Source organism: Gadus chalcogrammus, chromosome 1, assembly GCF_026213295.1.
Source record: "Gadus chalcogrammus isolate NIFS_2021 chromosome 1, NIFS_Gcha_1.0, whole genome shotgun sequence".
NCBI lineage: Eukaryota > Metazoa > Chordata > Actinopteri > Gadiformes > Gadidae > Gadus > Gadus chalcogrammus.
The window spans coordinates 21,407,423-21,433,190 of record NC_079412.1 but is presented as its reverse complement, the minus strand read 5'-3'; the positions used below and the strand labels follow the sequence as shown (position 1 = coordinate 21,433,190).

The window sequence follows — 25,768 nt, the reverse complement described above, 5'->3', positions numbered from 1 at the left end:
ACAAGAAGACAGTAGGCTGCAAGGCTGCAATATATAATGTATGCGACGTTTAAAATACTTATGTCGTTATATTAGATGAGTGTGGTTCATTGCTCCTGTTAAATACACATTAAAAATAAGTACTTTGTATTTGTTTGTTCTTGTGCGTATCTACTAAAGTCATCAACTGCAACGTGTTTTCCCAAACTTGTTATTCTAATGCAATGTACACGAACGTATTCAATACACAACCCAAAGGAAGGCTGAGAACATAGTGTTTAACATCTGCCTCTGACCGTTGAATGCAACTCTGATCGTCACATTCAACGCTCACGGTGTCGTTATCGTTTGACAGCCGTCACTCCACGTCATGTTGGATCAGCTTTATATATAAATAAAATGGATGTAGGATATCAAAGTATTTCTTTATACATTTAATGTTCCGTTTGTAGTCCGGGAGCGTTTTGCTGACCAATAGGATTTCTATGTTAATTAAAAACAACTAATACCGGCCCGCATGAATGCAGACAACCTGTACCAAGGTCTGTACCTGTAAATGCAATGTAAATGTAAATGTAAATGTACCTGAATCTTCTTTTTAAACAAGTGAATAGAGTGGTGAAGTCACGCCCCTTCCGGTAGAGCCCATGGGACCTATGAGATCGAAAAATATGAATGAGTTTCAATGGAGAGAAAGTAATTATTTTCTGGTCCCAGTCTTTATATGCCCCGGATTACACATAAGTTGTTTGTGGATTTAAATGATAATTTTTCATACATAGAAAACTAAACATTTTCGTGAAGAAGTTTGATAATGTTAGTTTTTTTCCGATGGGAGGATAAATGCATCAAAAGAGGTGAAAACCATTATAAATTGGGGCATGTGGACAGTTTCAGTGATGCCGATGGGGAGATTGTCGGTCTTGTCCACGCCAGTCGCAGGGAGCGTGGCGGCACATACGAGACAGATTTTCTCATTGTGTTTTCTCTACAGCCTTTAACTGAACAATTGCACAATAAACGATCAAACTCTTGAAATGAAAAATTATAATTTAAATCCACAAACAACATATGTGTAATCCGGGGCATATAAAGACTGGGATCAGAAGATAATTACTTTCTCTCCATTGAAACCCATTCATATTTTTCGATCTTATAGGTCCCATGGGCTCTGCCGGAAGGGGCGTGACTTCGCCACTGGTAACATAGAAGGAAATAGCCCAAATGTTTACTGTATGAGCACATTCATGCATAACTTAATTATTCATGAATGTGCATGTTTTGCCTCAGAACCCAAACCAGGAGACTGGCAAGTGTCAAGGGCCAGACATTAAGCAGAGTTTAAGTTCGCTCACACTAGTCTCTGGAGGAACTGATGCATGCAGTGGCCTCTCTGACAGAGTGGACTGTGTGCATTGTCTCACAAGCACACGCATGCATCTTCCACATGCATGCACTACACCATCTATCACATGCATGCACTACATCATATATCACTACATATTCACCACATAGAACCAGAAAAAACAAAAACCAGCGCAAGGTAGCATTCCTGGCCGCACATGCGCAAGGCGATCATCACACAGCAGCACGTTGCAGAGACGTCATCCAAGCAGAAGAAGCAGCAGTAGCAGCATCAGTGGGATCGAGGTAAACACCACTTTAATGTCCTCCTCTAGGTCAACATCTCCCACATATCCGCCCTTTAACTCAGGCGTGAGGATGTTTGTCAACATGCAGGAATAGATTCAGCCTCCCGCCGCGTCTTCCTCTACTGAGATTCAACTTTTATGTGCGCCTTCTGCAGATGTCATCTGACTTCAGCTGCAGCTATGCTACGTTAGCATTAGCCGTGCTAGCAGCAGCTATGCTTTACATAAGTCGAGTTTATCGTAGCCGTCAGCTTTGCTCGGTGTTTGGTCGGGAGTTGACTTTATGTTTAATGAAATCGTTTTATTCGTACGGTTGTTAATGTAATCGCGTGTTTACTAAGTGCGTTCTTGTTAAATGTTGGTTAGCTTTTTGAGGCCAAGATGAGGCTAAATCAGATTAGGTTTAGCTGGCACGGAGGCTTTTCATTGGCTCTTTCCGCTGTCGGTCTGAGCGGAGGCCCCGCCCCGGGTAACATTGAGGACCAATTAAAATCTGAACATCTTTACGTCCTGTCCAGAAATATCATAAAATACGCAACATGAGAATTTATTAATATATAATTGTACATAATACATCATTGATATTCATTTATGCTAATCTACTTTCATAAAGGAATATTTTAATTAGTATTTAAGTTGAATACATCTATTTTATGAATAGGATAAGGAGAACCACTTTCAGATAAACCTAACGTAGTATAATATTTAGCGTTGATAAGAGTGCTTGTGGTGATGTCCACATTGGTCAGATGTTGTGTGTATTTGCTGTAATGCTAGATACTGTGTGTCCTCTTCAGTTCCTTAGTTCTAGCTGTTGTAGGGTCCAGGACAGAAGGACCTAGCTAGAGACCTCTGGTACATGGAGGACCTTAACAAGACAACCGTCCATCTGATGATAAAGTCTCTCTCTCTCTCTCTCTCTCTCTCTCTCTCTCTCTCTCTCTCTCTCTCTATCCCTCCCCCCTCTCTCTCTCTCTCTCTCTATCCCTCCCTCTCTATCTCTCTCTCTCTCTCTCTCTCTCTCTCTCTCTCTCTCTCTCTCTCTCTCTCTCTCTCTCTCAGATGAAGTCTCCTCCTAAACGACCTGGGATCACCTTCAAGGTCGGCGCTGAGCTTGAGGCCAGAGACCGTCAGAAGAACTGGTACACACACGCGCAGTCGCGCACACACAAATGATGTGTTATGTTAAAATAGTACTTTTCCCCATATAGAAGATGGACTATGTTATGTTGTACAATGTTGTGTCATGTTATACAACAGGTACTGTGCCACCGTAGAGAAGATGGACTATGTTGTTATGTTATTTAATGTTATGTTATGTGGTGTAACAGGTACTGTGGCGACATAGAGAAGGTGGACTATGTATTGATGTTATGTTATGTAATGTTATTTTATGTGGTGAAACAGGCACTGTGCCAACATAGAGAAGTTGGACTATGTATTTATGTTATGTTATGTAATGTTATTTCATGTGGTGTAACAGGTACTGTGACACCAAGAGAAGGTGGACTACGTTGTTATGTTATTTAATGTTATGTAATGTTGTATAATGTCATGTTATATAACAGGTACTGTGCCACCATAGAGAAGATGGACTATGAGAAGGAGCAGGTCCAGGTCCACTACAAGCAGTGGAGCCGTCGTCATGACGAGTGGTTTCCATGGAGCTCCCCGTACCTCCGACCGCTGGAGTCTACCAGCCTGAGGAAACAAGGACTGAGGAAGCAAGGACTGAGGAAACAAGGCCTAAGGCAGACCCGGACGCGGCCGGTACGGTTGGAGATGTTTGGCACTAACTGGTTCCGACTGGTTTCTGTCTGTCTTCTAGAGTTTGGTGCTAAGTGGTTCTGTGTGCCAAGTTCTTTGTTGTATATGTTTTTTTTTTTTCTAACTGGTTTTAATGGGTTCTAACTGGTTCTGTGGTCTAGATGTTTGGTTGTAACTGGTTTTAACTGGTTCTGTGTTGTAGATGTTTGGACCTGGGGCCAGGGTTCTGGCCTGCTGGACCGACTGTAAGTTCTACCCAGCCAAAGTCATCCGGGCCAACAAAGATGGTGAGTGTCTCCTCTGACCCTCAAGATCAGGAAACAGACTGGAGGTTATCAACTGTACCAGTGAACAGGCTCCTTGATGTTGCTCACACTGTGTGTGTGTGTGTATGTGTGTGTGTGTGTGTGTGTGTGTGTGTGTGTGTGTGTGTGTGTGTGTGTGTGTGTGTGTGTGTGTGTGTGTGTGTGTGTGTGTGTGTGTGTGTGTGTGTGTGTGTGTCAGAATCCTACACGGTGCGTTTTGACGACAGTGTGGTGCGCACTGTGAAACCGACCAAGATAAAGCCCTTTAAAAAGGTAAGAAATTCTCCATCCTTATTGGTCGATACTGAAATACTCCCTTCTTATTGGTAGATACTGAAATACTCCATTCTTATTGGTCGATACTGCTCCCTAACTGACCGCGCGTGTGTGCGTGTGTGCGTGTGTGCGTGCGTGCGTGCGTGCGTGCGTGCGTGCGCGCGTGCGTGCGTGCGTGCGCGCGTGCGTGTGCGTGTGCGTGTGCGTGTGTGTGTGTGTGTGTGTTTGTAGAAGCAGAGGTCTCGGGGAGAGAAGAGTGTGGGGAGTGAGGGATGGGAGGATGCAGAGAGTGAGGAGGAGAAGAAAGGAGAGGAGGAGGAGGAGGAGGAGGAGGAGGAGGGGGTGAAGACGGAGACGGAGACGGAGCCATCAACCTCAGCACCTGACCTGCAGAATGCTGACCACTGTAAGAGATGACCTCTGACCTCGCAGCAAACACCCACTGAATTAGAGCTGGGCTATTCAGCGCTACCCTAACTAGAGCCAGGTTATGTAGTAATAACTCAACTAGACATAGCTAACCAGAGCTAGGCTGCGTAGCACTAGCTAACTAGAGGTAGGTTATGTAGGGATAAGCTAACTAGAGTTAGGCGGTGCCATGCCGTAATTCCGACGCCTCATTGTTCCGACGTCTCAATGGTCCCAAATATTTCCCATTAGATCGACATGCCACTATGCCGACGGTTCAATGTTCCGAAAACGGAACCCATTGGTCCGAAGGTCAGTTTGTCCGACTTTTCAAAAAGGAGGCGCATTAGGCCGACGGTTCAATATACCGAATAGGCCAAGGCGCAATTCCACATGTGTGATTATGAAACCAAAAATAAAAGACGATGTAGGCTAAGTTCCAGCAGTGCACTTCACCAAGCCAGACTGTTGCTGTGGGCTTGAACGGTCACAAGAGGTGAATTTATGAAGCGCATGTTATACAAGGACTAATACTGTTCCCGTAAAGAAGTCAAACGGTGATTGAAAAACAAATACCATTTTTATCTTTAGTAGCTGTGTGTGGGCCTATATGTGTTGTTCCCTGTGTTTACAGTGGGCTTTTAGCCTAAATAGTTTCGCTGGTATTGATTTAGTCAAACTTATACCTCATACCGTGTACTTAGTCAAGTGTGTGTGTGTGTGTGTGTGTGTGTGTGTGTGTGTGTGTGTGTGTGTGTGTGTGTGTGTGTGTGTGTGTGTGTGTGTGTGTGTGTGTGTGTGTGTGTGTGTGTGTGTGTGTGTGCCCGTGTTGAGAATTAGACCAACGCTCTCTGTCCATGGGGCTGAAACACCGTGTCGAAATGAAGTGAAGCGCTGTCACTTTGCTCTCCAATATTCATCGTGAACGTGATATGTAGGCCTATGTTGTATTTTGGAGAGAGAGCGAGAGAGAGCGAGGTATAAAACTCTTTATATGTAGGCCTATTCGGTATATTGAACCGTCTGCCTAATGCGCCTCCTTTTTGAAAAGTCTGACAAACTGACCTTCGGACCAATGGGTTCCGTTTTGGGAACATTGAACCGTCGGCATAGTGGCATGTCGATCTAATGGGAAATATTTCGGACCATTGAGACGTCGGAACGATGAGGTGTTGGAATTACGGGCAGGCCCCGAGTTAGGCTACGTAAAACGAAGCTAAGTAGAGTAGCGCAAACTAGAACTAAGCTGAGTAGAGCTAAGCTGACTAGAGCTAAGCCGTGTAGAGGCTTAGCTCTAGAGGAGCTATTGGTAGGTTCTATTTTTTTACTAAAGTAACTAGAGCTAGGCACACCAGCTAGGCTATGTAGCTTTAAGACTTACTAGAGCTAGGCTGGGGCGAGCGTGTCTGTGTAGCGCTGTAGCTACACTATCTAGAGCTCGCTGTGTAGATCATTTTCAGTCCCTCTGGCAAGCCATCTAACAGCTGATTGGTCTATCTGGTCCAGGCCCAGCAGTTGGAGCTCAGAATCAGCCAACCAGCAGCCAGCAGGAGCTCTCGGAATCCACCCTGACAGAAAGAGGTAACCAATAAGCACTCTCTTAGAGAGACCTTTACCTTACCTCTCTTTCTCCCTCAGATTCACTGTGTTGAAAACGTATGTTACGTTGCAACGCACGAAACGTACAATGAGATGTAAAAAACGAGTCTAGTCAAAGTCAAAAAATAAAAGACAAAATGGAAAAACTAAAATTGTTAGTCAATATTAAAATATCACTGTAAAGATGTATGTATTCATCTCACTCTTTCTCCAGATACTCTGTTGGAACGTCAGGCCCACCTGCCAACAACGCACAAATTCAGCAGAGAACCACGTAATATACATACACACACACGCACGCACGCGCGCGCACACACACAACCACACACACAAGTATAACCCATGGCGTGTGTTTCCAGTCTACAGGGCGATAAAGAACCAGCCCCCCCCAATCATGTCTATTGAGCTGGACCACAACCCGTTCAAATGTCCAGCGGCGGACTGTACCAAGTCGTTCAGGAAGGGGAGTCTGCTCCACTACCACATCAAGTACTACCACTCGGACCAGCATTTCGAAGGCCAGGCCAGCCAGCAGGGAACCCCATGGTACATTGTCCCTTCACTTCCTGTAGCCTAGCACTATGTTGGTGACTTCCTATAGCCTAGCACTCTGCTGGTCACTTCCTGTAGCCATCGGCAGGCTATTAATTCCCTCTACAGGAGCAGTTTTGTGCTGATGATGACAACCCTTTCCAAGACGGTTGACCTATAGTGCACTTGTATAGTGCATTCCAGACGTTTCCTGGTCTAAAAGGACGTGTCAGAATACCCAATGGTACTTTGATTAAGAAGTTTACAAGTACATGATCCAGTTCTTATGTCTAGCTCTCATAAACACATTCTGCTACGGGGATTGATCGAGTAGCTTTGTCCAACTTTGTATTTTTGTGATGGTTCACTAGCTCAGAGTAGTGACTTTGTCTGTGTGTTTACGTGTCGGTCAACTAGTTCAGAGTAGTGTCTGTGGAATCGAGCTTAAGGAGAGGCTGTTATTGGTTGTTCCAGGCGGAAGCGCTCGTCCTCTGAGGGGCGGGACTTCCTGTCAGAGAGAAGGAAGGAGAACCAGAGTAACAACAATACCCATCACCGTGACAAAGCGGATCACATCACCACGGCAACAGGTTGGAACCCACTCACTCACCCACTCACACACCCCCTTTCTACCCGCCCTGCTGAGGAACACCATGTGACCATATGTGAGTGTGTGTTTGTGTTTGTGTGTGTGTGTGGGAGAAGAGGTGAAGCTAGAGGAAGGGAGGGAGGAGCCAGAGGGAGGGAGGGAGGAGCCAGAGGGAGGGAGGGAGGAGCCAGAGAAGGAGAAGAGAGAGAGGAGGGACTTCATGAGGATGAAGACGAAGAAGAGGAAGAAGAAGGGCAAGAAGAGACGTCACACAGGTGAGGCACCAACGAAGGAGTCCCAGACGACAACGACCGGCGTCGTCATGACGACTGACCCTCTCCATGTCGCCTTCTCAGGACTGTGTAGCAGTGATGAAGAACGACCCCCCATCACCCTCACCCTGTCCACCAGACACACACACCCACCCCCCCACGGTGAGACACTCACTCACTCACTCACTCACTCACTCACTCACTCACTCACGCACTCACGCACTCACGCACTCACGCACTCACGCACTCACTCACTCACTCACTCACTCACTCACTCACTCTCGAATTAACTCACACATTCTCTAACTCTGACCCCGCCTCTTTCAGCTGACGAGGGAAGCGATTGGTCGACGCTGACGGCAGAGAGCGGGGAGGACTCGTCCCCCTGGCCAGTTACCATGGAGATGGAGGACTGCGAGGTGGTCAGGTGTGTGTGTGAGGTGGAAGAGGAGAACGACTTCATGATCCAGGTACGCGCACACACACACCGCCAAACCTTTCCTGCAGACTCCACATATTCATCATTTAATATACATTAGTATGTACATTATTATTATTTATTTTTTTTGTTTAATTTTCCAATTTCACATCTGTCTCCCTCTCCAGTGCGAGTTGTGTCTGTGCTGGCAGCATGGTACCTGTATGGGCCTCTATGAAGACAATGTCCCACACTCCTACATCTGCTACAGCTGCAGAGACGCTACAGGTACACACACACACACACACACACACACACACACACACACACACACACACACACACACACACACACACACACGTGTTTGTTTGCTTGTTTTCATCCTGTTATGTCGACCCTCAGGTTGGAAGCGGGGTCGTTACTTCCTGTCGGACTCTGATTGGCTGAGGTCGGGTCACATGTTCGGCCTGTCGTGCGTGAGGGAGAACTACTCTGAGCTCAACGCCTCCAAGATCACACACACCACCCAGTTGCTGGCGCACACACTCGGCCTCACCCAGGTCCTCAGAGGCCTGCAGCTCAAAATGTGCCTCCTACAGTAGGTCCTCCTCCGTCTGCTCCTATTGGCTCTCTAGTGATGACATCATATACATCATATACCTTAGTGGTGATATATTGTATATGTTAGTACGCTAGTGACAAACATATCATATACATTGTTTATGTTGGTGCATAATTAATTATATCACTTCCTGTTTCCTGTCTCCCAGCTGCCCCACCCACCCAGACCTGCAGCTGTGGAGGTTACCGTGGAGATCGGGGGAGGGGCCAACCGCCCTAGCCAATCAGAGAGCCGATACAGAAGGGAGTAACAGTGGTTTGGCTGGGTCGTACGTCAGCAGTGAACACTGCTACCAGAAGACCGAAGCATCATGGGAAAATGAGGAGAAACATGAGAATATAACAGCTAGTGGAACCAGCCAGAACTACAAGGTACTGTTACAGTCTGTCCTCTATCACAGCTACAGTCTGTCCTTTATCACAGTTAGTCTGTCCTTTATCACAGTTACAGTCTGTCCTATAGTCTGTTCTTAATCATAGTTACATTCTGTCCTTTATCACAGCTACAGTCTGTCCTTTATCACAGCTACATTCTGTCCTCTATCACAGCTACAGTCTGTCCTTTATCACAGTTAGTCTGTCCTTTATCACAGCTACAGTCTGTCCTCTATCACAGCTACAGTCTGTCCTTTATCACAGCTACAGTCTGTCCTTTATCACAGCTACAGTCTGTCCTTTATCACAGCTACAGTCTGTCCTTTATCACAGCTACAGTCCGTCCTCTATCACAGCTACAGTTTCCTTCATCACAGCTACAGTCTGTTCTTTATCCCAGCTTCAGTCTGTCCTCTATCACAGCTACAGCCTGTCCTCTATCACAGCTACAGCCTGTCCTCTATCACAGCCACAGCCTGTCCTATATCACAGCTACAGCCTGTCCTATATCACAGCTACAGTCTGTCCTCTATCACAGCCTCAGTCTGTCCTCTATCACTGCCAGAGTCCTGTATCACAGCTCAGTGTGCCCTCTATCACAGCTCAGTGTGTCCTGTATCACAGCCTCAGTCTGTCCTATATCACAGCTACAGTCTGTCCTGTATCACAGCCTCAGTCTGTCCTCTATCACAGCCAGATTCCTGTATCACAGCTCAGTGTGTCCCCCAGCAGGATGTAGGGTGTGTGGAGGTGAAGGTGGAGGAGAGTCTGTGTGCGTCTGCAGCTGAGTGTCAGCTCCACCTGCTGGAGCACATGGAGGCCCTGCACAGCCAGACCTCCACCCGCATGGACCTGATAGAGAGGGAGCTGGACGGTAACACTCCCTCACTCACTCACTCACTCACTCACTGACGATGGGTTAATGTCTCTCCCGCACTCACTCTCTCACTCACTCACTCTGAGGATGGGTTATTGTTACTTTCTCACTCACTTACTCACTCTGACAATGGTTTAATGTCTCTCACTTACTCACTCTGATAATGGTTTAATGTCACTCACTCACTCACTCACTCACTCACTCACTCACTCACTCACTCACTCACTCACTCACTCACTCACTCACTCACTCACTCACTCACTCACTCACTCACTCACTCACTTTAATGATGGGTTCATTTCTCTCACTCACTTACTCACTCTAATGATTGGTTCATGTCTCTCTCCAGTTCTAGAGTCCTGGTTGGACCATTCCGGAGAGCTGGAGCCTCCAGACCCGTTGTCCCGCCTCCCTGAGATCAAGCAACGAATCAGACGGCTACTCTGTGACCTGGGTACCGTGAGGCGCCTGTCTGTCATCCACTGACCTTTGACGCTGTTCCCCCAGCAGGGGGCAGTGTTACCAGAGCTGACAGTGCCCCAACAGGACAGGACAAGTACTGCACCTTCACTAGCCGCTAGCATTAAGCTAGCATCACGCTAGCATCACGCCACTGGAACTGGCTCCTCCTTGAGATGCCGATCTGGATCGTTAGCCAACACACGCTAATATGAGCTAACATAAGCTGACAGCCCCCATTACCGCGCATGAGTAAAGTGAACATCCCCTTTAGCACATGATGTTGACATGTTGTTGGCAGTTTGCCATGCCGTTATCATGTTGTTGACATGTCGTTAACATGTTGTTGACAGTCAACTATGTTGTTGACATGGTCAGTGTAAATACTAGTGGGTGCCCTGCCGTGTGCTCCGGCTGTGTGACTCCCCAGGCGTATAAAGCTTTGCGGAACGCCGCTGATACGATTCGTTTTAGCATCGTAGCGCCCGGTGGCCACACGCAGCGTCGGAGGAAGAACGGCGTCCGTGGGAATGTAATTCCGATGTGCGTTACTTTTGACCCAGAGTCGGTCTCTGGTCGGCCAGCACTTTGACGCCCAGGGACACAAGATGAGGCTGAGCGGGTCAGACAGCCCCTCGTATGGCTATCTAGAGCTCAGCTGTCCTCCCTGCTCCTGTGATCCTCTCACCTGGCTCCTCCCCTCCCAGCCCCTCTGAGCCAATCACCTGGCTCCGCTCCACGCTAATCCCTGCTAGCACCAGCGCCTCCCAAGACACGCTAATAGACACAGGCTGCACCAGGTCTTTTAACAACCCCCCCCCGAACAGACCATAATAAGCACCCCTATCGCCTGGGTTACTGCATCAGGTCGTGGAGTCTCCTGAAAGCTGATTGGACTTCAACCAGGCAGTAAACATGACAATCCAGGAAGTCCTATTCTTCTGAAGGAGCGGTGTATTCCTGTTCAAAGCTCTAGTGTCTGCCGCCGTACCAGCTTCTGTCTCTGTGCTGAAACATACCGAGTATTAAGTGGAAAGCACAAACATCTATATCTTATTTGAACTTTTATTCCAATTCCAATATTAGTTGGCCGGTGATATTCGAACCACATAATCTTTGTTATATTTCCCATGCCTGTTTCAATTTTGATGGTTTTTTATATTTCATTATATCTGACAAAAATGATCTCTATTTTCCTCGTAAAAGAGAAGAATTTATAGTGCTATAATCAGTTTTGTTTGAAGTAGGGGACTGCTAGAGACATTTAAATTTATACCACAAAGTAATTCCTGTTTCTGTTTTACTGCAACGTGAATAAACGTGTGTTTTGAAGCGTGTTTGTGTGTTGGCTAGCAGTTCATAACGGTACATGTGCGTAGGAGCGGAGGAGAGCGTGTGGTTGTGACCAGACGTTCCCGCTGGGGCATCCTGCTCTCCCTGCCAACCGGACCAGGTCCTGTCTCTGCGCCAGACCTGGGTCTTAGTACCAGAGGCGTCTGGCTGCGCACACACAGACAGTACAGGAATGATCCTGTGCATTCTGACCCTGTTATGTAGGTGTTGGACTGCATGTGAACGTCACCCAATCAAATCAAACTTTAATCACATAGCTGCGCGTTTGGTGCAAAAATGCAATACAAGGTGGTTAACAATACAATGAAGATAAAGATACAAATAATTAGTTAATAAAAATGAGTGAGCTGATATAGGTTTGTTTTAAGGCCTATTTTAAACGTGTTCACAGATTGTGATATCCTTAGCTCATCCGGCCTTTTGTTCCAGAGGACCATAGATACGAAGGGCTGCCTCCCCATACGTCTCTTTCTGACCCAACTCAAAGGCCAGTAGGCCTACCAGATGCCCTGAGTGACCTAGGGGGAGCAAGCATCAGAACCATGATTGACAAGCATTCAGGCGCTAATCCATTGATTGTTTTGAACACCAATAAGAGGGTTTTAAAATCTATTCGACAATCTATCCTTCAACCCACACAATAGCTTGATAGACGGGATGTTTCCTACAGACGGGCTCCAAGCGAGGCGCAAATGGAGGGGCTCTGAGATTGCTACATCTGTGCCAAACTCTGAAATCAAACGACAAGTCTGTTGTTTAGGTACTACAAGCCCCGCCCCCGGGGCGTCTACAAGCGCCGCCCCTCAGCGTGGAGCCAAATTACAGACGACCAGAATCCGCTCGCTAGCCTAGCCGACTGTTAGCCTCTGATAAACCAGTCCTGTTTCCTGAACTCAGAGCGAACGGTAAGTACAGGCTGACGCTGCTAATGATTAAGCTGATGGTGTATTGATGAGTAGCGTCACGTCAACGACGTATATTCGATAGCGCTTCAGGAGCTAACGGTAGCTGCTAATGTTAAGGACAGCTGAAGGGATCTCCGTTTAACCCCCGGTAACCATGCCAACAACGTGTCAAAGTGCTCGATATACATCACGTTGTTGAAGTGATGCGGGGTGGGAACGCACCAGGTAGTGGTGAAGGAGGATGCGAGGGAAACATGATGCTGATTATCATGTTCAGCCTTATGGTGGTCATGTATCATGTATGTATCATCTATTGCATACATCATGTATGTATCATGTCTTATATACAACGTGTATGTCTCAGGCTCAGCCTAATAGTGATCATGTATGTATCATGTATTACATCCATCATGTATGTATCATGTATGTTCAGCATGATCGTCATCATGTGTATATCATGTTCTGCCTTATGGTGGGCATGTATGTATCATGCATGTAGCATGCATTACATGCATCATGTATGTATCACGTTCAGCCTGATTGTGATCATGTATGTATCATGCTCAGCATGTGGTGATCATGTCGGATCCAGAGATGCTGAGTTCTGCGAGGCCAGGGATATTAAGGTGCACCAGATCTTCAGTCAGATTGACCCTCTAGTAGAATGAAGCTCTGATGTGTGTTGGTGGAGGAGGAAGTAGCAGAAGGTGTGTGTGTGTGTGTGTGTGTGTGTGTGTGTGTGTGTGTGTGTGTGTGTGTGTGTGTGTGTGTGTGTGTGTGTGTGTGTGTGTGTGTGTGTGTGTGTGTGTGACTTGAGAGATGTGATGCCAACAGCTTCTTCGGAAACATTGGTTACTTAGCAACAGCAGGGTAGAAAATAAATGCTGTGAGCAGAAGCAGGATGGGCACTGAAAACGAACAATACCTAACCCTCTCATTAGGGGGCGTTACCTAACCCTCTCATTAGGGGGAGTTACCTAACTCTGTCATTAGGGGTCTTGTTACCTAACCCTCTCATTAGGGCTCAGTTGTTGTCTAATGTTGTCTACCTGGCCCCGCCCAACAGCTTGATTGACAGCCGAGTGGACCAGTGATGGAGGAGCTACATGATGTTCAGCTGACTGAGATCAAACCACTGCTAACAGGACAGGTAAATAACCATGTGACTGAGGGTCAAAGGCCCCCAAGACCCTCTAAGGTCCACAACATCACTCCCCATAAGAGGTCAATTAGATGTTCTTCTTGTTGTCACTGAGGTTATTCAGGATGTTTTGAAACTCTCTCTTTATCTCTGTCTCTACAGAGGGGAACCAACCTGCAGGACTTCGACTGTCAGGTCAGTTTTGTGTGTGTGTTTGTGAGAGACAGGATGTAGGGGGAGGGAATCCTCTTTGTCAGGAGGTCAGCCAGAAGATGATTGGCTGTTCTTATGGCACTCAGCCAATCCCTGCTCACTCTGATCTAGTCCCTCCCTCTCCGGTAGGTGTTTGAGGTCCGTTCCTGCTAGGATAAGAGGTAGCTACCAGTTTTGATAGCTACAACCGGCTATTCGTCTTTAGCTATTAGCCTTTAGTTGTTAGACTTCAGCTAAGGAGGTATGGACTGGTCGGGCTGATTGGTTACCATGGTGTCTGGTGGTTTCTGATTGGTCAGGAGCATGATGTGGAGACCCCCCATGGAGTGCTGCATGTCACCATGAGAGGGGTTACCAAGGGCAACCGTCCCACCATCCTCACCTACCATGACATCGGGCTGAACCGTGAGCATGCGCGCACACACACACACACACACACACACGCACGCACGCACGCACGCACGCACGCACGCACGCACGCACGCACGCACGCACGCACGCACGCACGCACGCACGCACGCACGCACGCACGCACGCACGCACGCACGCACGCACGCACGCACGCACGCACGCACGCACGCACGCACGCACGCACGCACGCACGCACGCACGCACGCACGCACGCACGCACGCACGCACGCGCGCGCGCACACAATTTGTATCTCATACTGTACGCACACAATAATAACTGGTCTAATTGTGTGTGTGTGTGTGTGTAGATAAGTCTTGTTTCAACAGTCTGTTTAACTACGAGGACATGCAGGAGGTGACCCAACATTTCTCTGTCCTGCATGTGGACGCCCCGGGACAGCAGGACAACGCCCCCCCCTTCCCTTCAGGGTAACACACACACACACACACACACACACACACACACACACACACACACACACACACACACACACACACACACACACACACACACACTAGGGGTGTAACGGTACACGTATTTGTACCGAACCCGTCACGGTACATGCACTTCGTAAATGTGGCTTATATAGCGTTAATATGGCGAAGGTAAAGGCTTGTTTGGCGATGCGGAATTTAAAACTTGAACAATGTACAAAGTAATTAAGGTGCAAAGTCAAACCGGAGAAGTGATTCAGGAAATGATTTTGAGGACCAATCACAGCCCTTGCGTCTCCATTGCGTCGACCAATAGGTTCATGGCGTCGACGGTTAGTTAAAAAATATTGGCTCCGCACGTAAGCCATGAAGAGGGTCTCCGACAGGCTCGGGGATATGTCTTGTATGATAACGAGTTGAAACGTTCGTTTTGGAGCACAAATACCGCATATACGCGCCGATTCTACCAAAACACTGTAAACTTGGAATGATGGGACATCAACATGCACACCTACATACACAACTATATATCTATATATATATATATATATATATATATATATATATATACACACACACAACGGGGGGCCTAAATCCAGCGATCTGATTGGTTCCTAACTGTTGTATAATGAGCGTATACATAACTGCTATGACGCCCGATCATTTTGTGAAAGTATCACTCCGCGCCTGGAAGAGGAAATCGTTACAACCGTTCTCTCGGAGGGACGCTAAAGTGTGTTGCATAGCGACCGTCGTGCATTTTGAAGGCAGCCAGGAGGGACTACTTTTTGGTAGTCTTTAATAAAACGGCTACTTTGACTTTCTTGGTTTCTTTTTAAATGTAGTGTGTCTATGACTTTCGTTTCGCCATAACAGTAACCGTTGTATAAAAGTAAAAGATCACGCCAGTCAGTGGCATGTGCTCATTATACCACTGTGAAGGGGGTCGCCGGCCCTCCGCTGCGCGTCGGGGCCGGACAACGCCCCTTAACAGTGGTATAATGAGCACATACCACAGCCTGGCGTGATCTATTGCTTAAATATATATATATATATATATATATATATATATATATATATATATAAATTTATATAATATGCATACTATTGTGTGTGTGTGTCTCTGTCTGTGTAGGTACAAGTACCCCACCATGGATGAGTTGGCAGAAATGCTGCCTTGTGTCCTCACTCAGCTACAGTAAGGAAGACACACGATAATGAAATAGATCAGTAGATAATGAATAGAGCAGTAGATAATGAATAGATCAGTAGATAATGAATAGATCAGTAGATATTGAATAGATCTTGGATCATTAGATAATGAATGATTCGGTCTTGATCATTAGGTAATGAATGAATAGCTCTTGATCATTAGATAATGAATGAGTGGATCTTGATCATTAGATAATGAATGAATAGATCTTGGATCATTAGATAATGAATGAATAGCTCTTGATCATTAGATAATGAATGAATGGATCTTGGATCATTAGATAATGAATGAATAGCTCTTGATCATTAGATAATGAATGAATGGATCTTGGATCATTAGATAATGAATGAATAGCCCTTGGATCATTAGATAATGAATGAATAGCCCTTGGATCATTCGATAATGAATGGGTAGATCAGTAGATAATGGATGAGAGAATGATGACTGGATAATGGAGGGCTTGGTGTTCTGTGTTTAGGGTAAAGAGCGTCATCGGTATTGGAGTCGGAGCTGGAGCTTACATCCTCACAAAGCTGGCTGTAAGTTCAACATAAACCCTACCCCGACCTGCCCTCACCTGATGTTTAGAACAGGACCTCCAGATGATGGCGACCTGTCCCGTAGACTAACTAGATGTTTAGATCAGGACCTCCAGATGATGGCGACCTGTCCCGTAGACTAACTAGATGTTGAGATCAGGACCTCCAGATGATGGCGACCTGTCCAGTAGACTAACTAGATGTTGAGATCAGGACCTCGAGAGGATGGCGACCTGTCCAGTAGATTAACTAGATGTTTAGAGCAGGACCTCCAGATGATGGCGACCTGTCCCGTAGACTAACTAGATGTTTAGATCAGGACCTCCAGATGATGGCGACCTGTCCCGTAGACTAACTAGATGTTGAGATCAGGACCTCCAGATGATGGCGACCTGTCCCGTAGACTAACTAGATGTTTAGAGCAGGACCTCCAGATGATGGCGACCTGTCCCGTAGACTAACTAGATGTTGAGGAGTTGAGTTTTCCATTTGATGACTCGATGGTTCTGATGTGTGCAGCTGACCGAGCCGGCCTTGGTGGAGGCTCTGGTTCTGATCAACGTCGACCCCTGCGCCAAGGGCTGGGTGGATTGGGCCGCAGCCAAGGTAACGCACACGCACGCAGACGCACACAGGCATGCACACACACAGTGTATATTGTGATACACATCATGTATATTGTGATACACATCGTGTACAGTATGTTGTGATATCCATCATGTATGTTGTGAAATACATCATGTATGTTGTGATATACATCATTTGTATTGTGATACACATCGTGTACAGTATGTTGTGATATCCATCATGTATGTTGTGATATACATCATGCATGTTGTGATATACATCATGTATGTTGTGATATACATCATGTATGTTGTGATATACACCCTGTGTATTGTGATACACATCGTGTGCAGTATGTTGTGATATACATCATGTATGTTGTGATATACATCATGTATGTTGTGATATACACCCTGTGTATTGTGATATACATCGTGGATATTGTTATTGTGTTGTCAGTTCAGCGGCTGGACCAGTACCCTGGTGGACAATATCATGAGTCACCACTTCAGTCCGGTAAGTACACACTGGTAGAGACACACTGGTAGAGACACACTGGTAGAGACACACTGGTAGAGACACACTGGTAGAGACACACTGGTAGAGACGCACTGGTAGAGAGACAGACAGACAGGTAGAGAGACAGACAGACAGACAGGTAGAGAGACAGACAGACAGACAGGTAGAGAGACAGACAGACAGACAGGTAGAGAGACAGACAGACAGACAGACAGATAGGTAGAGAGACAGACAGACAGGTAGAGAGACAGACAGACAGACAGGCAGAGAGACAGACAACCAGGAAGAGCGAAGGACAGGAAGGGGTACACAGACAGACGGGCAGAGAGACGGGTAGAGTGCCTGACAGATGGACATGCCGAGAGGTAGAAAGAAAGGTATTGAGGAACATGCAGACGGGTAGAGACGGACAGACAGCATGTCTCCCCTCCTGCAGGACGAGATCTCTGACAACCTGGAGATCATCCAGACGTTCCGCCTGCACATCTCCCAGGACATCCCCCAGGAGAACCTGGGCCTGTTCTACACCAGCTACGACAGGTAGAAGCACTACTAGTACCACTAGTACCAACACTGGTACTACTAGTACCAATACTTGTACTACCACATCCCCAAGGAGAATACTTAATTGTGTGTGTGTGTGTGTGTGTGTGTGTGTGTGTGTGTGTGTGTGTGTGTGTGTAGTCGTCTTGAGCTGCCGATTGAACGTCCGATCCCGGGCCTGAACGAACACACAGTCACCACCCTCAGGTATTTTCTCTTTCTCTCTCTGTCTCTGTCTCTGTCTCTGTCTCTGTCTCTGTCTCTGTCTCTCCGTCTCTAACCTGTGTGTGTGTTGCAGCTGCCCTGCTCTCCTGGTGGTGGGGGACACTTCGCCTGCCGTGGAGGTCGTGGTGAGTCATGACAGCAGAGTCAGGTTTACATTCCATTTATTCTGCAGCTGCTTCTGTCCCGAGCGACTTCCAATGAGTGCAACAAGCAGTGGGGTTCAACAGAAGGGAGCCGGAACCACCGGAGGAGATCCAAAATGGAAAAAAAATAACGGAATCTTGATTTTACATGTTTATTTCTTTCATGGGCCAACAACGTAACCGTCAGGATGTTACCGTGACAACAGAACCGTCAAGGTGTTACCGTGAGAACATGAGAAGAGTCAGGGTGTTGCCATGCCACAACAGAACAGTCAGGTTGATACTGTGAGAACAGTCAGGGTGTTACCATGACAACATGAGAACAGTCAGGGTGTCACCCTTACAACAACAGAAACGTCAGGGTGTCACCATGAAAGCAACGGCAAAGACGGGGTGTTACCGTGACAACAACAGAACAGTCGGGGTGTTACCGTTGCAATATGAGAACAGTCAGTGTTACCATGACAAAAATGGACCGGTCAGTGTGTTACCGTGACAACATGTTCTGTGTTCCCAGGTGGAATGTAACTCCAGACTCAACCCCACCAAGACCACCCTGCTGAAGGTAGGCTTCTGACTGTCTGTGATCCACTCTGTCACTCTATCTTATCATTCTGTCTGTCTATCTGTCCGTCATCCTGTCTGTCCCCTTTCCATTCTTTCTGTAATCTAAGTCTATGTTGAACGTCTGTAAGGACCCGTTATGGTTGTCAGGCTTCATAACGTGTTGTTCCCTGCTCCTCCACCAGATGGCAGACTGTGGCGGGCTGCCCCAGGTGGTGCAGGTGAGTCTCACACCACTACCATATTCATACAGCTGCTCTGATCTATATCTATATCACACTGATCTCAAATGGATCTGTATTTATAGATAGCATGCAAGTAACTGTTAAAAAATTTAATAAAGTGCATAATAAGTTCAAAACTATCAGTTCATACTAGAGCTGTCAAGCGATTAAAATATTTAATCGTGATTAATCGCATTAATGTCATAGTTAACTCACGATTAATCGCAAATAATTTTTCTATGCTAAATATCCCTTGATTTTTTTGTCCCATAATTCTTCTCATTTTAATTATCTTATCAACATGGTGAAGTGCATCGGATTGCCTTGTGCAAATGATTTTTTATTGATAACAACATTGGCATATACTGATCAAAACAGGACGATACAAAAAAAGAGCCTATAGTGCAATTAAACGACTGCTTTGAACAAATGTCATTTGAACATAGCAGTCAGACTACTGCTTCTTTGTTTTGAGCCATAGAAAAAAATAAATAATAATAATTGCGTTGATCGCGCGATAATTTTTTTAACGCCGTTAAAATTGGTTTGCGTTAACGCCGTTAATAACGCGTTTAACTGACAGCTCTAGTTCATACATGTAGTGACTTGTTAATGAGATAATAACTATATGTTCATGTAATGACTTCTTGATGAGGTAATAACCATGTCCTATGTTCTCTGTCCAGCCAGGGAAGCTAGCGGAGGCGTTTAAATACTTTGTCCAGGGAATGGGATACAGTGAGTAACCTGCTTCTCCTTCAGCCGCCTCATTTACCTGTCTTATTCGCTGACCAGTTAGTTAGCAAGCGCACCGGTAATTTACGTGACTAGCTAGCTAATTTACGTGACTAGCTTGGTAATTTACCTGACTAGCATGCTAATTTCTGTGACTAGCTACCTAATTTCCGGGACTAGCTAGCTCATTTTCGTGACTAGCTTGCTAGCATAGATGCCTATCTAGCTTAGAGGACTAGTTGATGTGATGAGCTAACTCTAGCAGTGCTTTCTGTAATGGCTTCTCTTGATACCTTGACAACGATTGGACCAACCCTAAGCCAATCGCAGTGACCCCTTTGATTATATAAGCCAACACCAGTATAAATTGCTGATACCTTGCATTATACATTTAGCAAAGCTAATAATGTATTTATATTCCTTCCAAAGACAATGTAGAGAAAATGTATGTTATTAAGATGTCCTGATGTCGCCTCTCCTCACTGCAGTGTTTAGTGTGCCTGCCTGTACCACTGTTCTGTGTTTGAAATGCTACAAAATACTAGTTTGTGTGTGTGTGTGTGTGTGTGTGTGTTGATCGCTGTTGCCTCTTCTCTCTTCCTCCTCTAGTCCCCCATGTTGTGTTAAGCAACCTAAGAACCAATCAGGTATCAGGATTTAACCTAGCAGGTGTAACCCCGCCCCTTAGCTCACTCCCCTCATTGGCTGATGGTTAAACAATCTGCCCTCTGTCTGCTTGTCTTTACAGTCCACCTGTCTCACTGTCTGTCTGCCTGTCTCAAGTGTCTGTTTAACTGCTAACTCTGCCTGTGTCTGTCAGTCTGTACCCTAGTGTGCTTGTGTGTGTGTGTGCGTGTGTGTGTGTGCGCGTGTGCGTGTGCGCGCGCGCGTGTGTGCAGAGACGGCAGGAAAATGAGAAGATGTCCATATTGTCCATGATTTTTTTAGTTAATATAATTTGTGTTTGAAATTGTAAATAATTATACTTGAAGAAAATACTTTTGTTTTGAGAATTCTTTTCCCTTTTCCCATTTGAGAATTCTTTTCCCTTTTCCCATTTTCCTGCCGCGTGCGCGCGCGCGTGTGCATGCTGAATCTGAACCCAGTCCCTCTGATATTTCGGGCCCCAATATCATTTGCATGGTAACCACTACCATCCCCCGACCCCACTACAAGTGAACTTGTGATATTGCATGTGTGTTCTATCATATACATCACTATATTCCAGAATTGCAGTCTCCCCCAGATGCTAAAGCCAGTATAACAGCCTGTTTTTCACCCCCTAGTGGCTACAGTGTGTATTACAAGGTTTGTCACACCCTGGTGGCAACAGTGTGTATTACAATGTTTGTCACATCCTGGTGGCAACAGTGTGTATAACAGTGTTTGTCACACCCTAGTGGCTACATTGTGTATAACAGCCGCTCTGTCACACTAGTGGCTACAGGGTGTATCAGTATGTATCAAACCGTAGTGGCCAGTGTTTATAACAGTGTTATGTGTATAACAGCCTCACCCCCTAGTGGCTACAGTGTGTATTACAAGGTTTGTCACACCCTGGTGGCAACAGTGTGTATTACAATGTTTGTCACTACCTGGTGGCCACAGTGTGTATAACAGTGTTTTCTCTCTCTAGTGCCCACAGTCAGTATGACTCGTCTGGTCCGCTCCAGAACTCACTCTGCGTCCAGCATTGGGTCAGGGGAGAGCATTCGCAGCCGCGGTACCGCCAGCGGCCTGACAGAGGGCGCCACCACCCCAAAACACATGCCAAGCCTCCCCATGGAGGTCAGGGCCTAAACAACCCAGCACCCTCCCCTTCCTCCCCGCAGTTGATGTACTCTGAACTAGTAGTGACTGCATGACCTCCCGACCAGCAGACGTTATTTATTGGAAACATTTCGTCCTCCATCTTACGTTCAGCTTGCTCTCGTTAGTATCTTTTTCTTAAATCCTTACTGTAGCCGCCCGCTCGGGTAGCTTCTCTAACTAGCATAGCGGCTCTGTGTTAGCTTCTCTAGCTAGCATAGCGGCCCTGTGTTAGCTTCTCTACCTAGCATAGCGGAACTGTGTCAACGGTGCGTGAGCAGAAGTAGTGTACCTTGAATAGTCTCCATTGGCTGCTGTGTTACTGCATGGCCATGTGTCGCTGCCCCCTAGTGGACGGAGGTTCTGTTTTGATTCTGTTCTCTTCTGGAATCCTTCAACACCCAGTACCGTTTCCATGTCTAGTTAGATGATGTCCAAGCCCAGTTCAGTTTGATATACAAGGTCATTAACCAGGAAAGCCTAGTTCAGTTTGATATACGGTTATTATTTCTGTGCCCATCTTAATGTACTATTTATTACATTGTATTTATTACGATTTGTATGGAAAGATGTTGTTTGTACTGAAACTAAAAATTTGTACTAAATAAAACATGTTGTAACAAAGTTGTGATTTATTGTTTATAAAACAACGTATCAAATGGAACATGGAAACATTGACCATCAGCCTGCTCAGACCGGTTCTAACCAGCTCTGACCAGTTCTAACCAGCTCTGACCGGCTTAAGTCGACTCCGGCCCTCTTCCAACACCGGTTCTGATTGGAGAGAAAGGTTTTCTTGTCAACAGGAAGAATAGTCCAGGAGGAGGTTTGGCCCGGTCCAGAGGACTAACAGGCTGAAGGAGGTCTGGTTAGGGGTCCAGGGCTAGGAGGCTGGAGGACTGGTCTTGCTGCACAGGCGAGCCAGGAGTCCGGCCATCTGCAGCAGTGAGTTGACCCCCTCCACAATCCTCATGTGGGTGTAGCCGATCTCCTGCAACACACCAACACGTTAGGGGGGTGTGTGTGTGTGTGTGTGTGTGTGTGTGTGTGTGTGTGTGTGTGTGTGTGTGTGTGTGTGTGTGTGTGTGTGTGTGTGTGTGTGTGTGTGTGTGTGTGTGTGTGTGTGTGTGTGTGTGTGTGTGTGTGTGTGTGTGTGTGTGTGTGTGTGTGTCCCACCTTGATGAACTCCAGCTTCAGGTACTCGGCCATCTGGTAGGTCTTGCAGACCCTGAAGATGTTGCCCATGATGTCCTCGGGGGAGTAGCCCAGCGCCCACAACTCCTCCACCACCTTGTAGGCCCCGTCCACGTCCCCCTCCACGCAGCGACCCAGCATGCCCTTCACCAGCAGGGGGTGGGGCTCGTCACACACCTTGAACACGTTGGTGCTGTCGATGTAGCCGAAGCCCGAGTGGGTCGACTGCAGGTTGTTGAGTGCCTGGAGACCACAGGGAGTACAGAGTTACAGGAAGTACTGTGTTACAGGAGGCATCGCGTTAGAGGTAGTACAGGAAGTATCGTGTTAGAGAAACAATAGGAAACTGTTACAGGAAGCACCATGTTCCAGGAGGCACTTTGTTACAGGAAGTACCGTATTACAGGAAGTACAAAGTTACAGGAAGTAAAGGAAGTTCTGCGTTACAGGAAGCATCGCGTTTGAGGTAGTACAGGAAGTATCATGTTACAGGAATAGGAAACTGTTACAGGAAGCACCATGTTACAGGAGGCACTTTGTTACAGGAAGTACTAAGTTACAGGAAGTAAAGGAAGTACTGCGTTACAAGAAGCATCGCGTTAGAAGTAGTACAGGAAGTATGGTGTTACAGGAACAACAGGAAACGGTTACAGGAAGCACCATGTTCCAGGATTTACTTTGTTACAGGAAGTACCGTGTTACAGGAAGTACCGCGTAACAGGAAGTACAGTGTTACAGGAAGTACAGAGGTTCCAAAAACTACAAGAAGCACAGCAGAAGTACAAAAGACACCGGACAAGGTGCAGTCACATGAACCATAATCCAAATACGACATAATCCCAAACCCCATCCATCCAACCAGCAGCTGTCTCACGCCCCCACCTGTCTCATGTCTCCCTGGGCGGTGAAGATGACGGCCTCCAGGCCGTCGGGGCAGACGGAGAGCGCCTCCAGCTCCACCACCTGCTGCAGGCGGGCCAGCACCTGGCCGTCTGTCAGCTTGCTGTAGCGCAGCACGGCGCAGCGCGACTGGATGGGCTCGATGATCTTGTCGGAGGCGTTGCAGGCCAGGGCGAAGCGCGTCGTCTTGGAGTAGATCTCCATGATCCTTCTCAGAGCCTGCTGTGCCCCGTCCGTCATGCTGTACAGCGTCAAATAGACACCTGTTCATACAGCTGTTCATCCACACAGTCACCTGTTCATCCATACATTAGTGATTCATACAATACCCTGTCCATCCATACGTCTAGTGATTCATACAATCACCCATTCATCCATACATCTATTGATCCATTAATTCACCTTTTGATCCATACGTCTAGTGATTCATACATTCCCCTTTTCATCCATACGTCTAGTGATTCATACATTCACCTGTTCATCTGTACATTCACCTGTTCATCCATACATTCACCTTGTTCTAGGTAACTATTATATGTGTGTGTTGGACAATCCAAGTGCTTCTGATCACAATCAAATAGTTTTCAATGTTTTTCATTCTGTAATGTTAATTACAGTTAAACCTATTGCTGCATGCTCTTTCTAAACACTAAAGATGCATCACAGCTCGACATCAGAGCCGTTTATTTGTAATAGCTGAACGTTGGAGACAGACAGACCTGTCAGCCTCGTCCAGGATGATGACCTTGTGTCGTCCTTTGGGAAGTGTGACCTTCTGCTGGGCGAACATCTTGATCTTGTTCCGTACCACGTCGATACCCCTGTACATCACATGTTACCACATCACACATTACCATGACTACCACTACGTCATACCCCTGTACATCACATGTTACCATGACTACCACATCACACGTTACCATGACTACGTATGCCCCTGTACATCACACGTAACCATGACTACCACCATGTGGATAGTATACCCCTGTACATCACATGTTACCATGGCTACCACATCACACGTAAACATGACTACCACCACCCCTGTACATCACACATTACCATGACTACCACGTTACCATGACTACCACCACGTCGATACCCCAGTACATCACTGGTTACCATGACTACCATGTCGATACCCCTGTACATCACCATGACGATAACCCTTTAAAACATCCCACGTTATCATGACTACCATATCACACGTTAGAATGACTACCACATCACACGTTAGCATGACGAACACATCACACGTTAGCATGACTGCTGCGTCGGCCCCCCTCACCTCTCATTGGAAGCGTTGAGCTCCAGCACCGCGTCCTTCATGGACGCGCCGAGCAGGGCTCTGGCCAGGCAGAGGATGCTGGTGGTCTTCCCGGTCCCCGGAGGCCCTGGAGACACGACCGGTGGTTCATAACGGGGTGGAACATGAGTACAGAGACACAGCCAGCGTGGTCGCACTGCTTGACAGCGCGGCCGTTAAGCACGAACATTTCACACATTACATGTCACGTTACCTGCGATGATGATGTTGGGGACGTTTCCCTCCCTGGCGAACACCTCCAGCCGGCTGACTGTCTCCTCGTTACCGACTATCTGGTTGAGCTTCAGCGGCCGGTACTTCTCCACCCAGGGCAGGTCGTAGGAGCCGCCGCTGCTGGAGCTCTTCGCCGGCTCCTCTTTCATGGGAGCGGGCGCTGGTTCTGGTTCTGGTTCTGGTTCTGTCGGGTTCTTCATCTCCACATCCATGTTCGCCATGATGTTTACTTCCCTCCCCAGTACTTCTGTAACTTTCCCGCCCTGGTGAACCAATGACACCATCCGATTGGTTCTTCAGCAACGCAGCGTCCACTCATTGGATGAGAAGCGAGCCGTCACCGGGCGGTTGCTTTCTTCTATTTTTTTTTTTTTCTATTTCTAATATTTTGATGTTAAAAGTTAAAAAATTACAACTATGTTTTATTAATCAATTTAATTGCTATCAGTAGCCGAATATAGGACGGA

At 46.8% G+C, this 25,768-nt stretch overlaps 3 protein-coding genes across 4 annotated transcripts; 2 read left to right on the top strand and 1 right to left on the bottom strand.

The window, feature by feature from the left end:
• Nucleotides 1–1,190: 1,190 nt before the first annotated feature.
• On the top strand, nt 1,191–11,472 carry LOC130386661 (PHD finger protein 20-like). Its single transcript, XM_056595681.1, has 18 exons — nt 1,191–1,629; nt 2,694–2,773; nt 3,200–3,401; nt 3,601–3,685; nt 3,903–3,976; nt 4,211–4,385; nt 5,894–5,968; nt 6,201–6,260; nt 6,346–6,532; nt 6,992–7,107; nt 7,223–7,381; nt 7,463–7,540; nt 7,706–7,848; nt 7,985–8,084; nt 8,199–8,394; nt 8,567–8,789; nt 9,522–9,666; nt 10,019–11,472. The coding sequence occupies exons 2-18, from the start codon at nt 2,694–2,696 to the stop codon at nt 10,153–10,155; spliced, it is 2,235 nt and encodes a 744-aa protein (XP_056451656.1). The 5' UTR covers nt 1,191–1,629; the 3' UTR covers nt 10,156–11,472.
• A 751-nt stretch (nt 11,473–12,223) lies between these two features.
• Nucleotides 12,224–22,289, top strand: LOC130386636 (protein NDRG3-like). 2 transcript variants are annotated; one of them, XM_056595656.1, is made up of 16 exons: nt 12,224–12,386; nt 13,453–13,536; nt 13,690–13,722; nt 14,040–14,145; nt 14,460–14,580; nt 15,722–15,784; nt 16,278–16,338; nt 16,858–16,944; nt 17,365–17,421; nt 17,861–17,964; nt 18,109–18,174; nt 18,266–18,317; nt 18,853–18,900; nt 19,085–19,120; nt 19,810–19,861; nt 21,495–22,289. In XM_056595656.1, the coding sequence occupies exons 2-16, from the start codon at nt 13,480–13,482 to the stop codon at nt 21,656–21,658; spliced, it is 1,107 nt and encodes a 368-aa protein (XP_056451631.1). In that variant the 5' UTR covers nt 12,224–12,386; nt 13,453–13,479; the 3' UTR covers nt 21,659–22,289. The 2 variants fall into 2 exon arrangements, with proteins under 2 accessions (XP_056451631.1, XP_056451639.1); XM_056595664.1 differs by lacking the exon at nt 21,495–22,289 and adding an exon at nt 20,468–20,594 and having other exon boundaries at nt 12,276–12,386.
• Nucleotides 22,282–25,572, bottom strand: rfc2 (replication factor C (activator 1) 2). Its single transcript, XM_056595674.1, has 6 exons — nt 25,282–25,572; nt 25,050–25,155; nt 24,481–24,582; nt 23,744–24,002; nt 22,844–23,104; nt 22,282–22,658 (listed from the first exon to the last, which is right to left on the bottom strand). Exons 1-6 carry the CDS (start codon nt 25,520–25,522, stop codon nt 22,551–22,553), a joined length of 1,077 nt encoding a protein of 358 aa, XP_056451649.1. The 5' UTR covers nt 25,523–25,572; the 3' UTR covers nt 22,282–22,550.
• Between the last annotated feature and the right edge of the window lie 196 nt (nt 25,573–25,768).